The sequence below is a fragment of the Falco biarmicus genome, chromosome 11 (assembly GCF_023638135.1).
Source record: "Falco biarmicus isolate bFalBia1 chromosome 11, bFalBia1.pri, whole genome shotgun sequence".
Lineage (NCBI taxonomy): Eukaryota > Metazoa > Chordata > Aves > Falconiformes > Falconidae > Falco > Falco biarmicus.
The window spans coordinates 15,869,745-15,887,932 of NC_079298.1; the positions used below are offsets into that span (position 1 = coordinate 15,869,745).

Below are 18,188 nucleotides of genomic sequence, written 5' to 3' on the forward strand. Positions count from 1 at the left end.
CACATTATAAACATAAAAACAGTCTAATGGATTAATCATTTTACCAGTTTTCAGTTTCATCTCGCATCATGCACGAAGACACTCTACCAATGTAATGAATTAGTATATTCTAAGTGTAAGACATTAAGAATCTTCTGCTTTATTAATGGTGACTATTATTAGAACCTACTGCTTATGTTACAGAAGTAAATCAGCTATATTGCTTGTACACACTTCCATACGCAATAAGGTGTGTGGATCACATACGAAATTCATGAGTTATTTCATACATTTCTTTGCCCTGAACCACATTTAAAGTATTCGTACATCAGCTACTATAATACAGTAGCACATGGTGTATTATGATGCCTACAAACCTATTAAGGTCACAGAAAGCTTGTGCATATATTTAGTCTATTCCCATGTGTGGCAAAGGTATATTATTTGCATACCATTATGCACTGAAAAACCTATTCAATTATCCCCACTGGAGACAACTCACCACAGTGACCTAAATACTATTCGCTGTTCCAGTATCTGAGGGAACAGCAAATAAATGGGACCCAGTGCAGACAAATCCAAAAAGACTCAGAACATGTAAGAATCCAGGCTTATAAATGACAAATGCAAATGAATGCAGAGCAGTGTATCACAAAAAAATCTCACGGAAGCAAAGAATAATGAAAAAAGTGAATTATAAGCTTAATAGAGGGCTGGAATGTTGAGAGTGAAAATGGCTGGAGAGATAATTTTAGCAAAAAAGCTCTGACATTAGCCAAGCTTATTATGACCACAAAGGACAGCGAAGAGTCTCAAATCACAGAATTCACTTTAAAATAACCTCCTTACATTTGCAGTGGCAGCAGCAGTTCTAGTATCAGCTGCCCAAAACAAAGTGAGACAGCTATTGATATTTTATCTATGGCACTGTGCAACAGTTCACGTGACATTAGCAACTGAGACCCAAGGGACACGTACATATTGCTGCTTCAGGAACAGCTGCAATATCGTGCATACTTTCTGTAATCACATATAGGTACTAATATGCCATAATTGTCCTCCTCATTTATATTCCCCCCGTAATTACAATATTTTGATTAAACATTTACCAGCTCTACTCACTCTCTTTTCTAGTTATCCTTCCTAATTTTCAATATAGCCACAAAGAAGGCAAAATTATAAATAAAGTATCTTAGGTACTTTGTGCAGAAAGTCAGAAGAGATTAATGTAACAGTCCTTTATGGTCTTAGTCTACAAATCAGAATCTCTTACTGTTAACCTCGTTTTGCTTTTTGCCAGCACAGTACGTGGTTTACTTTAAGCTGTAAACATTTTTGAACTCATCTCTCTATAAAGCTCTGAACACAGCTACAGCACAACAGAAACAGTAACTACAAAATCACAGTTGTGAGCAGGTTGTAAAGCACAACAAAAAGGAATCATGGCACAATCTGTCCAAAGCCAAAACAGAGACACAGAAAGATCAGTACGGCATATTGAAAGGTTTGGGCATACAGGATCTTCAAACACAGGGATGATTCAGCTGAAAAAAACACTTTTTTTTTTTTTTAATATAAGAAATCTAATAATTTTTAGAGTTCATGTTCAGATAGCTACTACCAACCCTCCAAATGCAGTTATTTGAAGTTCAGATGAGTAAACCACAAAGATCTACAGCACTCAACAAAGCTTGACATGTTACAGTCACTTCCTGGACCTCTTCCTTCATTTTACATTTTAGATAGTGTTTATTAAAAAGAAACGATTACAGGGATTACCTCTCAAAGATGCTGTAGATTCAACCTGGCACCTGTAACAATGATAGCTACTACAGAGCCAGGGTACCTTTTCATGGATTTTGTAACAGTACAGCTGCTATATGCTGGTGGGTATGAAACTGATGTCTCATAATCCACGAAATGGATGACACTACATTCACATATAATGCCTCGTATTACCAGTATGCTCAAGGGCAAACTGGACAGTCCCATGATATGCACAAAAGCCTTAAATTTATTTCCATTTCAACCTTCCAGAGTAACAAGTATTTATACTCTTACGTGCTCATGAGAAAGATAAACAAACATTTTCTGGGACTATACATACACTTTATCAATTTTGGCTGATACTACCTGTTCTAGCTGGCTTCAGAAATTCTGTAGTCATGCACCCAGCCAGGCTGAAAAATGCCTTTTTTTTTTTTTTTTCTAAAGCAGTATTTTTCAGCTCATTGCTGCGCTTAATGAGCACAGGACTCTTAACAGGAATGGGTGAGAGCAGAGTGTGGCCACTTGAGGGGCAGCCCCTAGTTAAATTACTCCAAGCTGCCTGTCAAAACTGATCTCCCATCCTGTGCCGAAGAATAAGGAAGATACAATGCCAATCTTTAAATATGAGGGTTTTCATAGGTCAGGGAAAGAGAAAAGAGACACGACCTCAGAAAACCTGAAGTTTGGTGCTATACTCCTTTGTCCAAACTGCAGGACCTGTACAGCCTAGAATAGTCATTCTGAAAACACTACACCAGTTGCATCCGTTTCTGCTATTGCATCTCTCTGAAGAAGTTATTATTTTTGAAGGAGAGTATGATCTAGGGGTTACTATCATCTTGCTGGGTGCCACTTCTGTGAAGAAGCAGTAAATTTACATTCCAAGACATGACAGCAGAGACTGGACCCTATGGATGCCCAGACAAGCTAATAATGTGCACGCACGCCAAACAGAACATTTTGACAGTAACTGCTCAACTATCTGTTCTTAACAGAGCTGTGTAATAGGAAAAAAAGAGGAGATAATTTTATTGTTTTTAAAATATACTTTGGTTTCATTTTTTTAAAAAACGCAAGGAAGGAGGTAAAGTTATATTTTTTCAAGCAAGAACAGTGAAGAAATGATGGACCATGCCCGCAACATTTGTGGCAACAAAAAGCTACCACCCATCTCCAATGTCTCAGGGCAGCTGGAACAGGCAAAGGTTCCCCTTCTTGGCTTACAGAAGATGTTCAGTGTGGTATTTCTAGTAGGAAATCGTTAAAAACAAGAACCCTACAGCTGACTGTTCAGGTTCCTCATGCAAGATACCTTTCAATGCTTTTAGTTATTCAATCCATTGTATTCAGCTGTAATGTGAAGAATTTAATACCACATTCAGTTCCCCTGTAATGCTTGGTCAGCAACAAAAACACTTGCACTTCTTTTCTGGCTCTGCTGAGCAGTGTTGCGTGCAGACGAAGGAGCTCCCTATGCATGAATATTTTGGTGGTCTATCCTTACAGAAATGAATTTTCTCATAACTACTGCTAAATTTTTTAAGATTTGGGAGGCAACATTTGAAAGAAAAATAATTCTAAGGTACTTACTGTGCCTTGAAGACTAAGAGAAGAGCTTTCATCTAATATTTCATCTTAACAAAGAGATAAAGAAGCAGAACTTTCCCTGTGGTTGAGAAACAGTAAAATAATGACCCTAGATAAGCAGAAAGTGATCACCCACAACAGTCCTTTAATGAGAAGATGGAAGAACAAAGACTGCTTTACTAGGTCTCTGCTTCCAGAGGGTTTCCCTCATGCTCAGATGAAAACCACAGCAAAACAAAAGCAGCTGTGCCTTGTCTGTAAAAACAGATCATCAGTAATTTACACTAACTCCACATCATTGTATTCTGTGATTGGAAAGAACTAATGAGAAAAACAACAGCAAATCAAAAAAATTACAGTTTAAATCTTTTACAAAAATACTTTATGCTACACACAGAAATACATGCTATTCAGGAATGCTAAACCTTTGCTTATTAGTTTTCATTAGGCTAACACGCTACTTCATTTCTGAATAAGAAAAAAAAAAAAAAAAAAGAGAGAGAGACACAATATTGTGCAGACTACTGGCTTACATATGAACACCCTGAACACCACCACTGACTCTGCAGTAGCTCACTAGATGAAAAAATGCCTGAAAATGTTTCTGGTTTAATGTTTTGCCACCAAAAGATAAGTACCGTCTAAAACCAGGTCAAGATTATGTTTGGTGATTTCTTGGGAGTTAGTCAGAGAAACAGGCAACTATTCCAGTCTTAATTTATTATTTATAGAAAACAGTACTATCAAAATAATTAAACATTAATTCTCCAGATTTAAAAGTACACATTACATACATTACGTGACTCACACAGCCAGACTCTGCTACTCGCAATTTTTTAAATCAACCTTAATTTTAGAAGTAATACTATAGAATGAACTTCAAAGCACCTATATGCACCAAATGGCAGAGCGCTGGCAGGAATATCTCTGCTGCTCTATGACATATTTGGTGGCTGGCAAAACCGTGCAGTAATAGCTTGAGCACTGAGTTTTCTGCTAGGTAGCATTCAATTTAAATGAAGTAAAAAAAAAATAAAATTAAATAACCTCTTGCAACAGTAAGAGAAATTAAACCCACATGCTGTATATAATTTAAGGAAAGAAGCAAGTTCTTATTTCCTGGATAACATCCAGTCATGATTCCACTTGAGCCCACTTCATTAAGAGTGCTAAAATGCAAGCAAACCACCTCTAGGTTACACAATTCACAAACCTATTTTTAATACAGAAAAGGAATTGAAAAAAATAATCTTAGTAAAACATATTAATTTCTAACTACTATAGATCCCAAGTGCCCTAGACGAAGAAAACCCAGACCAGCAAAATGCGTAAAGCACACCTGGATTTAGTTCTGCACATGAAAATAGTCAGAATGCCTGAGCCCCAGAAAGGACTTCAGGTCAGCTTGTGAGGAAGAGGATGTCGACAGATTCCCATGGCACGCACCAGAAACAGCTTTTCTCACCTCTAGTCTGGAACAGACAGACATGAACTCTGCCAGAACGGGCTGCTGTTCTCCATATACCCCAAAGTGGCCACAAAAAGTGACAATGGTAAGGGGACGACACTGTCTTCAGTATTTTGATCAGAATTGCAAAAGTAAAGCCTGACCAGGCAGGGGTCCTAGTGCAAGGTGAACATGACACAAAGCTTTTTGTTGAGTAGCCACATAATGTATTTTGTTAAAATAAAACTAAATTACAAAATGAGAGTACTTTCTAATCTTTGGTACAAATATTTCAATTTTTAATCACCCTGAAAAAAATCAGTTCTGACAAAGAAAAACAATCCAGAAAAGATGTGTGTCTGGGCTAACAGGTACAGCAAAATTTGGACCTTTTGATGAAAGGTCATATTTTATCTCTGACATCATCTAGCTGAATACCATGATCAGAGTTTTAAAAAGCAAGCTATGCTTTAAAGTTATTTTCAAACACAGCTACAGGAATGGATTTTCATGGAATGTATAAATAGCTGTGTCTAAAACTTTACACATCCAACCTGACACGTCTAAGTATCACAAGTTGGGTTTGAACCTCTTAGCCTGTAAAGACACAGTAAAGCGTATCAAGTATCAAAGCACTTTAAAAACTTTTAATAAGTTATTATCCATAAACCAAAATTACTGTCTGCATCAAAAATATCAAAATCTGGGTAACTGCTGTGCTATTAAACACCCCACATACTTGGCCGAAGTTCTGAACACCACTACTAGTTTTTATAAAACATAAATAGGAACCAAGACTCCACCACCAGCACAGGTGTAGCCAGCATGAGAGGACCTCCTGAAACATAACTGCCAAAGGGCAGCTACAGGCCAATGGGCAAGGCACCACTGTGATCCCTGAATGTTCAAGTTATACTTTCAAGACTGTATCAGCATGTGATGGGTTAATTTTCATATCGAGCAATTCACAGATCACAAGCCACATAAAATCACTTTAATTTAACGTTTGTGAAAACATTTAAGTCTGAGAGCTAAAACTGTTGTATTATAGATAATCAAATAATACTTCAAAAAAATCTATACAACATAGTGTTCTATTTTCTTAATACTGTTTCAACAATTTCTGCCACACGCTGCTGAAGAAAACCTCTCTCAATTAAATCAGTGTGAAACAGGAATAACATCAACAAATGCAATAAACTAACACCCCTCTATTATATGAGAATGAGGCCCCAAGAATGAACAAAAACTAATCCTCTAACCAAAAGGATATCTTTTTTTTTTTTTTTGGGGGGGGGGGGGTGAGGGGGGGATGAGGAGGGCAAACTTGTTACAGAAGCACAGAAGTTATGGAAACAAAAAGCCTCTTGCAAGACTTAATACAGAATTGCAGCTCTACAGTCATGTTATAACTCTGGAGATCCCCCTCTCATCATCTTTCTTAAATTTCTTACTTAATTTCCCTTAATGTGGACTGCAGTCAACAGCCTCAAACTAGACTGGATGTGGCAACCCCCTAACATCCTCTGAAGAGACTCAGCAAAGCTAACGGTGCTCACGCGGGTTGCTCAACTAGAATCAGGAATAAACACACATATTAGTCAACAGGGTTAGCATGATCTGCCCAGTAATCTCCTGTGATTACAGAAGGTATTTTCCACTGAGGGATCTACAGGGAGGCTACAGAAAGGCACTGGTTAAAAACTCTAAAAAAAACCCCAACAACTTAACACACACACCTCCAAAAGGAAACGCAATCTAATTTAATTAGAAATTACATCTAACATCCCATCCCCTCATACATTCCTCTACAGGAGAAAATACCTAGGAACTCTTATTTATAAGTAAATGTGCATCTGTAATTCATGTCAAATTTTAAGTCAATTGTGCGTGCAATCGCCACTATGGGCTGGATCTTAGTTTCCTGCAATACCATCCTGTTTTAATAGCATATTAATTTATCTGCTTAATATTTTACAATGGACTAAAGTAAGTATGCAACTTCACTGTGGTCTGAATTTGCTGTTTCATTTTGTTTTCAATTATAACAACACCAGGAGATTTGGCATTTATCCACTGAAATGTGCCTCTCGTCCATAAAACATTCTTCCATCAGTAAAACAGCTGTAACAACTTAAATCTCTTCAGTATCCTAAATCCCAGTTAGTTAAAATACGTTAACGCATCATGACATTCAGAACATAAGCAATGGCACTAAGGTACTTTTATTAAAATACCTTGCTGAATTGGAAGGCCAGCAATGAATATCCTTTATGATAAAAGAAAACAATCTTCTCAAACGCAGTTTCCCCTGTTCTTTCACCAGACCTGTTTCAACTAAAGATAAGTGCAGAATTAAAGTAGTTTTTCCTTTTTCTGCCCCCTTCCCTTTTTTTGGCCTTACTATTCATAAACTTGATTCCAAATAGCTGCATTGTATGCATGGCTGTGCACAAAGAACCTCATTAGAAAAGCTGTCTTATGTGGGTGTTCCTCTGAAAGCTTAACTTTTGCCAATTTTTCCCCAAGTTTATATTATGAAATGCATTCTTTTACCAAGCAGTAACAGTTTATTTCAATTAAAAGCACCCATTTTTCCTTTTTGTTTTTGAAAACTGAGAAAGCTACTTTACTTACAAATGTCTGATTTTAATTTGTGTCTAAAAACTAGTGGCTTAAATGATAGCATTTGTTTTCATTCTGCTATTTAATTTCTTCACATTTGTCTTTTTAATTAACCATGGTCTAATGCATTAGATGTAACACATTTCTGAGAGTTAGAACTGTGAACTTTATAGGGTTGTTACGCTTTTGTTTTTATACTACTATAATAATAAATAGTTCCTAGTGCTATAAAGTTTAAGATCAATCCCAAAATCAGATTCTGCGTCTCCTTTCATTAAACAGTTTAGATGTACCAAATCTGAAATTTTCTTGTGGAATAATCAGATTAGAAATCAAAAGGTTATTTCTGGTCATTAGTATAATATTTTCTAAAGTACCAGAGATTAAGCACTCAAGAGAACATTAGAAATCACATATAAATGCCCAAGGAAAGCTTGCAAACTTTTAGTAGTGTTCAGGAGAATAAATTTACAGTGAAATTTGGATAGAATTAGTGGCCATGTTGGTTGCTAACTGTAATTAAAATGTACTTTGGCATTATACTGATTTAGGACACCTGTCTATGATTGTGAAATTTTGATGTATATTCATGCTATAAATATAAAATACTGATGCCTTTATTTCTGCCTAGAGGTAAACAAAACATGGGTTAACACGAAAGAAATCTTGCGTATGATACAGAACCAACAACAAAGGCCCACGCTAAACCACAGGGATTACCCGTTTGGATAGAGGATCGTAACACCACAAATACTATTCACTAGTTTTACTCATTTTTTATTTCTTGTAATTTCTTTCTTTTTTCTTAACGCAAAAAACACTTGCTCGTAAAACTTACTATGGCCCTTGCACTGTGTCCCAGTTGTCACAGGTCCCTCAGAAATGATACATTATGATCTCTGCAGTACTCATTCACCAGGACACTGATGCAGAGAACACTTAACCGGCAACAGCTCCTAAAGGCTATAAAAGGGCATCGCCATCATACATCACCAGGGCATAACGCCCGACTCCCTGACACTACAGCTACAGTGGTCATTTTATTCTGTTTCTTTACAGCAAAAACATTTGCAGTTCTGTTGGGTCTGGTTTGCTGCCTTGTGCAGACCACAGCTCTATACTACTGGTAAATATGTTTAGCAAACAGATAAGAGCACATAAAAACAGATTCTTGCCTTTCCACAGTGCAAGATTCTATTGCAGTATAACATACAGTAGCCAAATGAACCCTCTGTGGTTATTACCCACCTAATGTTGTAAAAATACTACTATGACATTTCGTCTGGTCGACCATCTTAAAGGTTAATTCCGTTTCCTATTTGAGATTTTCCTCTAGGTGAGCCATTCCATGCACTTTCTATTTACTGATTCCAAACAACCCCCAAACTGTTTCATTGCTCACTCTCACTGTTAAGAACATATTGACTGGCTGCCTGCTCTGCTGTTTAATTCATTTATGCTGAGAGGCAGGCATGAAGACAGAATTTTAAATGTGACATTTGCAGGCTGTTGGGTCATTTGAAGCTCTGACAACACCAGGGAGCTCCTGACATACAAACTGGTCCTGATTTCCAATCTTCCGTGTTCTGAACACATCAGAGATTCTTCCTGGAGGTGCAGATTTCAACCAAAAGTTTTAAAATCCCTTGTGTTTACATCTTGCAGAAAAGACTTGTACACTTTAAAGTTCTAAAATAAAGCTTATGTTTCCTTTAAGGTAAAACCAGCTCTGCCTGCAGCGTGCAAACGAACTGCTTAAAAACACTGATTGACAAAGGTATTCAGAAAGATCTACAGTAATAATTAATACTAATAGGATTTTGTAAGCCACTTTGACATGAAGTGGACTTTAATTTGTTCTTGTTGATCTTTAAGCATTCAAAAAGAGTCCGATACCACAGCTTTATCTAGCGTTGTCTATCTGGCTCATTGCTACTCTGATCAACACAAAAAGTCTCAGTTTTCAGGCTGTAAGCTTTATCTCAAGGCAGTGAATGGACTGTACCATTTTATCTTCCGTGATGAAATGTTGTTATCTTCCCCAAATTTCAGGTCAATTTTTCAGACCATACCTGATTACCTGGAAGATTCCATACTGGCAAGGTACCATTAGGAAAAGAGTTATCTGATCTATTCAGTCATGACTTAGGAAAAATGTAGTTACTTCTCCCTGAAGCAAGTCTCATGTCTACAAAGTTTAAAAATATTTTTTTTAATAGAAAATTCCAAATGACTGCAACAGAGTAGGTGTTTGTGCTTTCTCTAAATCATCACCAAGCAGGGAGATGCTAAGTCTCAATACTCATTTTTTACAGTATATCACAAGTTTTATGTATATTATTTGGCCACGAGTGTTTCCATGAAATAGGCAGAGCCACTGTGGCTAACGGCAAAGAATAAGGCGGCACATGAATATAGACTGGGCATCTAATCTACCAGCAGGTCAGACTGAGAATCAGACCTTGAACTTTTAAAAACGAGCAAGAAGGGAGTACAGAATCTTCTGCACAGGAAAGATTTCTTCCTCCTCCTTGCCATAAATTGGAAGGGGAAAAAAAAAAGGGGGGGGAGGGGCACGCTATAATAAAAAGTGTAGCCTTCTATTCAATCTCAGCTCAGATGTCCACATCATCCCTCATTTGTTTACCTAAATCAATGGAAGAGTATTGATTATAAATAAGGACACAGTCAGAAAGCACAATCTAGGTGAAATCTCGACCTCTGGGTTTTTTTATTGTGCAAAACAAAAAGGAAACAAAAAACCCTGTGCAAAGCAGAAAGTATGATGACACTGCTATAGTTACAAATAGAAACAGTGATAATTCAGAACCGAATTAGGAGGGGAGATTGTTTTCCCAACTCAACTCACCACGACAATTATTCCACAATAATGATTCTATACTTTGGCTGCTTTTTCAGGAAAGGGAATATGATTTAGGTCAAGATGCAAATTTGAAGTAGTTAATGTACTTTTTTTACTTTTATATCAACAGACACAACAATTTTAACAGCAACCTCCGAAGTGTTAACTGTGTCATACAGCAAGCATCTTTCCTTGCCATGCTCTGAATAAGACTTTTATAATTTAATAGTTGTCATCTGAACAAGAATATGTTGCTTTTACATACTTCCAGCATGAGGACATTGATTCTGTGTCACCTAGAAAAGCAGTTTAAGTATTACAGACCTTGTTTATTCTCAAAGAAAATATTTACATCAGAAAGACATACCTGGTGTATTATCTGAGCTACAGGAAGTTGTTCGGCATATTTTAGTGGTTCCGTTTCCAACTCATCCTTTGGAAGCCTGGGAAGAAAGGAAGTTAACATTTATCAAAGTTAGTACAACATTTACCAAGTTAAATTGCTGGAATGTAAGTTTCAGGTACGTTACTTTTAAAAGTATCATATCTAGGAGGTTATTTTGCTTAAGATGAAGAAAAAGTGCATTTTAAGACTTTAATTGAATATATTTCTTACAAAGTTGACTGACAGAGTAAATTCATAGAAAACAGAAATCAGTGTAACGTTGTGAATTTTCTTCCTCGACCAAAACACAAATTTAGCAGCAGAAACCTAAGAAAACCTTTAAATTTAGTTTCAGGCAAACAAAGTGCTGGTGAAAGCTGGATTGAAATCCCCACGGAAAAGAAGTCTTATGCATTTACAGAGCAGGTTCAGCGCTGCTAACAATACAAGCTTCTTTACTAAATCCTGCCAACATAATTCAAACATGACCATTGCAAAAGGCCAAGAGGTATTATTCAGCATTTCCCATTTTTGCTGCAAGTGCAGATCAGTGTTAGCTGCGGTAGAAGTTCAACATCACAAACATTTGTGCATTTGCCAGCACAGTGGTGTGTACTACTGGTTTCAAAAAAGCCAAAGAACTAGTGTGAACAAAAAGAGAATACTTCACAAAGAAAATGCATCACATCCCTTTAAACTTTGAATAAACTGTAGTTGCAACTGAATCCATATCAGAATCCATAAGCAGTCTCTTAAAAGGATATTTAAATGATAGTAAATTAATATGAAAGCATGTTTTAAACCCTTCAACCATAGTGCTTTCATCTACTGGAACTGCACAGCATGTGCTACATTTTCAAAGTATCATTCAAGGTTCCATCAGCCATTCCTCAGTCTTTTTGAAGAGTTCTGAATATAGGAATTTGAGTAATATGACAAGACAAGAAGGGGGGGGGGGGGGGGGGGGGGGGAAGCCCCTACAAAAACAAGGCCTTTCTCTAAAGTTAAAGCAGAATAACTTTAGATAAAAACTGTGTCCAAGACATTATTTTCCAGGTTCAAATCACTACCTTATACCCATTCTAGTAAAAAATGATTAATGCTTGCTGGGTTAATTTACCTGCAGACCGACTGTCAGGTAACAGCCAAAAACTACATGCTCAGTCACTGCACTGGGAGTCAACAGGCTGTCGTAAGGGAGAGGACAATAAATGCACATCTCTTCCTTTCTCCATTTCTGAATTTGTTGCAGTTTGAAATGCTTTTAATCTCCAAATAAGAGCCTGAATACCCAGAAATTTGTAACGAACAGAGTATGAGGAAGTAATGAAAATCTTACTGTATAAGAAATCTAAAAGCAGAGAATGAAAGAAACATGGCAGTACTTCAAAAGACCACAGTGACAGCCCATCTAGAACTGTTTAACGTACTTAAGAAAAATTAAGTCAGCAAGCTCTTAATTACTGAAGCTGGTATACTGGAAAAGCTCATTTACTTATATGATTTTTAGAGGTTTTGGACCATTATGGCAATGACGAATTTGTACTGAAAACATGAAATATACTGCCATTATAGTCCAATGCAACCATTAGAGCTTAGGGTGGGCTCAGCAACTCCACCACAGTGTGCAGAAGGAACCTTTCCACTCGTTTCCTTTCTGCTTTCTACCATTTGCGGGGTCCTGACTGGCAAACATACCCTGTATAGCTAGCCACGGTCTGTGTGAATCTGGGATGGCTTCTGCTCTTCTGGGAGCCTGTTAGCTGACACAACACCTTGATTTATGGATACCACCTACGTAAAGGGGTTTCTTAGCCGTAGTTCTAGATATGAAACCACTGTACACAGAACAAAATACTCATCAGTATCTTGAACACTTATCTCTTCACAGGGATGCTGCAAATCTTTAAAAAAACCCAACCACCCAGTATCTCAAATCCCAAAATTAAATACTCGAAGCTGCAAGTAACAGCTACAATTATTATAAACTGAAAGTTTGCAGAAGAGGGAAAAAAAAAAAAAAGAAAAAAAAAAGGCTTGTCTGTTCTATCAAGGACTGTGCATATTTGAAAATGTTTTCTGTCTAGACAGCATCAGCATTCCCTTGCATACCCAAACACTCTCCTTGTCGATTGCAGAAAAAAGACCTTTCCAAATATCAAACAATTAAAAAAAGGTAAGAAAAATTATCAAAATAATTTTGAGCCTTAGGAACGTTTACTAAAAGAATAAGAAGGGGAAAACAGAATAAACATGTATTTTAAACTGATTAGATTTAAATTGAAATTAGGCTGACAGGAGCCTTTCAACATCAAGAAAGATTTTTTTAGTTTTTTCTAATTTACTTTCCGAAAAAAAAATCAAGTCCACTGAACTACACTACATTTTGTATATAAATTATAAGTTATAGAATACATAGCTGCACATTATAATATATATACATACACATGTCAACATATATATACACACCACAATATGCATACATGCACACACAGGTATTTTAAATTAAGAGTTCAAAACTGTTCTCTCAAAACTTTTGCTTCAGTGCTATGAACAAAGTCTACAAAAGAGAGTTTTGATTCTTCTCTCCTGCATATAAACCTCCTCAACTGGATGAGCACGTATCTCAGTCTTTTATATCAAACTACAAAAATTAAAGCATGGAAACTCAAAACTCTTGACAAAAAAGATGCATGAAGTGTTGCCCAACTGTACGCTTTACCTGGAGCAAGTCATAAACTTGAGCCAGCAGGTGTAATAAAAGTGTATCAATAAACTTTGTACATTTAAGTTTTCTAAATAAAGAGCAAGAATAACTCACAGTACCTCTGCAAATTTGACAATAATAGCATAGTCTTCATAATCATGATACTGCAATGGCCTTACTGACTTTGATCATTTTTTTTTTTTTGCCTGAATTCCTAAGCATACATATGGCTTCACAAAGTTTTTTCTAAATGCTTTGTTCCCAACTCTTTCTCTGATCAGCTCTCAGAGTATTTCAACCCATTTTCCTAGGGTTAGTCTCATCTGCTACTCACGGTTCTGACCAAGAGTCTTATCTGAACTGTTTTTCTATTAGCTGTTCATAGCTATTTATACATTGGAAAATTAAAAGTATCTAATACTAGTGAGTCTTTTTAGCTAAAAAAAACAGAATTACCCTGAGAAGTTATGTTGTATTTTAATCAAATAGAAGTAAAACTTCCATGAGAAATCCACACTTTTTGCTGATTTATCTTTCTCATTTTCCTATCAAGTGATGATACCGATGTCAGAAATTGAACTCCATGACAGAGTGTCTTCCAGGCCTCAGTTTTCAAGTACTTATATACAGTCAGTTTGCAAAATGCTTCAAAATGTCCAGCATGCTAAGTTCTACCAGTATAATACATCAGTTAGGCATACCACTTTCAGTACTCATTTTAACAGATATAAGCAATATAAATTCTTCTGAAGAGAACTGTTTTACTATGAAGGCTCCATAGGTCAGCACAGAAGATGTTCTGCTTCCTCCTCTTTTCCAGGGTGGAAGAAGAGAACGGGTCAGGAAAAAGACTCCATTACAATCATCCTGACTTTGCCCCTCCTTTTCACAGAGGGATGCAAGTAATTTGGTTACTACTCGCCTTCCAGAGATAGTTTACAGATGCCTGAGCTGTCATTCACTTTTGTTCAAAACCAGTGATGTCGGGGGGGGGGGAAACAATTTTAAAAAATTCTCAATTGATCGAATTTGTGCTCAAATCATGTGTGGCAATTTGAGGCTGTAATTTCACAAAATTAGTTGGTCTCACTGTTTAGTTCATTTATATTTGACACTTAAACCTTTATAAAATTAAGGGCTAATTTGTTGTAACACAAAATCCTTTGTATATTTAATTTCTTTCAAAACAATCCTATTTATTACAAAAAAGTCATTTTTCATCAATTAATCTTCCAGTAAGAAATGGTCCTTTCTGTCTCAATTGAGCATGATAGCAGAGTGCTGCCAACAGTGCCAAAGCAAGCTAACACAGTGGCATATCAGCATATATGGCACCACGCCTGACAGCTGGTAACGTAAAACGTCAGGAGATCTTGATTTTCAGGGAGAAAACTAGAAGGAAACATAAAATCAGAAGAGAAGTGGGAAGCAGTAAGAGATAGAAGAGGAGGATCTTGAAAAATTCAATTTAGAAGTTATTTTTATACTGCCACTGTGATTGCTCTTAGATGATGGAAAGTAAGCATGAAACAGAAACTGTGGAAAGTGAAATCTAAATCCAGTAAAATGTGTCAAGATATTTAGTGAAAAATCTTATTTATTCTTTATATTTGCATGTTCGCTCTTATGGGAAAAATTCTGAGAGAATCAACGTGTGCTAAAGAAAAATAAATCCCTAGCATCAATAGGTGGCACATTTTGCCACAAGTGCTAATCTAGCCTACAGTCTGCTACACAGAATAGCTGCAGTGGCTCTAGGGCAGAGACGTATTTTATCTCATGCAAGTATTACAAAAATACAGGGGAAAAAATACCAACACGTGATCACTAACTGGTTTGCTCATGGCAGAAACGGGCTGTTAAAGACACTTCAAGAAAGAGAAAAGTCTAGATAACAGGACAAGCCATAAAACCTGGCACTCTGGGCAAATACAAACATTCAGTAATCATATGTGGCAACAGGACTAAGGCAAATACTTCTTTCTTCCTACAGAGTCTCTAGATTTGATGGTTTGGACAGGTCACATTCTTTCATGCACAGGTAATACCACACCTCTTTGAAACTACTGGTCCTTGATGATAAATCCTAATACATAACCACCTCTCTTGGAATTTACACAAAAACAAAGAGCGTGAACAGGGTATCAGAGACAAAAATGCATTATGGAAAAAGGGGTTTGGGGATTACCTTCTGTATATCCTGTGGATGTACATGACTCACACTGCTCCTAAAGTGCAGCCTAGTTTGACACAAATTCTACATAGTATGAATGAAAAAGTATGAACAAACAGAGCGTCCTACTTCTTAGAAGTGGCTTGAAAGCAGAAATACTGCAACTGATCACAGTCAGTATGTGACCAAAGGATGCAAAAACACAGCAGTGGCCTAAATCAGACACCCCAGACAGAAAGGTTGAAATTATAATCTAAATCTGTGTATAGCACTGATAATTTTATTGACTGTAAATACATGAACATGCTTGCATCTGGCAATAAAGAGAAAACAAAATACCAGAACTTTATGCACCACATCAGAAAAAGTTATTAGGTTTCCTATTAAGGAGAGGCTGAATGGGCTATATCAGGTTTGAGTGAACAGTTTTTAAAATTGGCCATTGAGAAATTTATCTACCATATCCATACTACAGAAGATTTAGAATTAGACCTTGGATTAATGCCAGGTACTTGATCTATCATCTAAATCCTACCTTCACACATATTTAAGACCAGAGTATGTTTAAACAACAGAAACACTAATGTATGTGGAAAACACCAGTGCTTGAAACAGATGAGATCATGGTTAACTCTGCTCTTCTCCAAAAAGCATGCTAATCAATCCTTTTCTTGTATTTTAAGGGCATGCAAGATTTGCCTATAAGCATGTTTACCAAGTGGATAGTCACAAAGAAAAGAAGCAAACACTCGAGAGCATAATCATTCCAGGGAACTTCCTCACATCTCTTTCATGGCATCAGTTTCTTCTAAGGATCAAAACAAGTCTTTTGGCTACTTAAGAAGCCATTCAGCATACACTTTGTTGCTGCAACCTTTGCTCAGATGAGTGTGGATGCCCCCCTCTAAAACCCTGTTATACCTAATAATGCAAACAACTTCACTCAGTACCACAGTACTGAGCTTTGGTAAGCTGGACAGCTGGCAGCTTACCTTGGGAGACCTTGCAGGACTGTCTAGCAGAACACTAATGTGCATCTTTTGCAGTTCATTGCTGTGGAGTCTGGAAGTCATGTCTTTGAATGGGTAAGCGATTAGTGCATGTTCAAAGATGAGGAGGGAGTTATGTCTACAGTAGAAACACACAGGCATTTCACAAATACAGCTAAGCACACCAAGATTCTTTGGTCCACAAAAGCTGTGGCCTCTGCTTCATGATGCTTGGAGAGCATAATACAGCAGGCGGCATACTATCAAAGATGGCTTAAAAAGAAGATTGTACAAAAATGAACAATACAATATGAAGATAAAGAAAAAAATAAATTGAAGGCAAAAATTATCTTTGATGCAATGAAAACCTAAATCAGTGTTAGACACAATCAGATTTATAATTACCTGAAGAAGGAAGCTACTGACATGCATTGAAAAGAAAAAAAGTATTACTTCAGTGTGCTGGTCTTTACAGAGAAACAGTCCTGTAGAATAAAACAGCAAAGCATCTTATGGTTTAGAAATGCAAAATACTTTCTGTAATCTGCATTTATTTTCAAATAATTGTGATGGATTTTGACCCAAACTAGTTGTACAGATTTATTCTTAAGAGTTTAAAGAAATATCTTAAGTCTCTGAATGCACAGTGATTTCTGTTAGACCTGATCATAAATGGGTCTGCTGATGTTCCCAGACTCTGCCAGACACATTGAGCTAAAATCTGTTGCTTCAAACTGGATAAAACCAGACTGTAACAAGTGTTTCCTCTGCCTTTCTGTGATCCACACATAACTTCTTATCTAAAAAATTCCAGGTGATTAACCTTTGTCAAGCCACATATTCTTAGCCATGCCAAGATCCTAAAAAGAGGTAATAGAAGTCTACAGTGTTTTAACCAATATTGTCTCTCTGTTCTTTTCAAGCCAATGACTTTTGTCAAAATATGTTTAATCGCTGAAGGGACTCTCTGTTCTTCCTGCTCCTATTTTTACACTCAGGCAAGACACAGGAAAGGAATTAAAAAGAATATTAGCTTAAGTAAGCAGAACTGACTTTGCTGCTACTGGAAAACACATGACCTGTAGGGCTTCATTTTGTTATCTCAAATATTCCACATTCTAGGTAAATTAGAAAACCTCTTTTGAATTAATTTAAGCTTCAACATGATGATGTTGCTGAAGCACAAAATGCTAATCAAAAATTTGAGATAAAAAGACCAGCTAAGTCTCTCCTCTATCACTGAAAATCACCATTTGAGTCTACAGCTAAGTTGGTACTCATTGCTTAATGTTAATTCATTCTCACAGCAGGCAGAGCCGGGGGGGGAGGGGAAATGTCTCCATCAAATTTCCCAAACTTGGGGCATGTTTATTGCTGTGGTTTAACCCCAGCCAGCAACTAAATACCACACAGCTGCTTGCTTGCTTGCCCCCAGTCCCTGGTGGGACAGGGAGGAGAGTTGGAAAAAGGTAAAACCTTTGGGTTGAGATAAAAACAGTTTAATAAGTGAAATAAAGTAAAAATAATAACAGCAACAACAATAATTGTAATGAAGAGGTGAGGGAGAGAGAGGAATAAAAATCCAAGAGGGTGGGATGGGGAAGTGATACACAGTACAACTGCTCACCACCAACTGATGGCCAGCCAGTCCCCAAGCAGCAGT

The 18,188-nt window shown here is 36.9% G+C and overlaps 1 protein-coding gene across 1 annotated transcript in view; it reads right to left on the bottom strand.

Annotated features, from left to right (window-relative positions):
- The window catches only part of PIGK (phosphatidylinositol glycan anchor biosynthesis class K), a 68,302-nt gene that overhangs the window by 12,292 nt on the left and 37,822 nt on the right, over positions 1-18,188 (bottom strand). Inside the window, exon 10 of the mRNA XM_056355917.1 lies at positions 10,639-10,714. Coding sequence (XP_056211892.1) covers positions 10,639-10,714 — 76 coding nt within the window. The remainder of the gene's footprint in view (positions 1-10,638; positions 10,715-18,188) is intronic.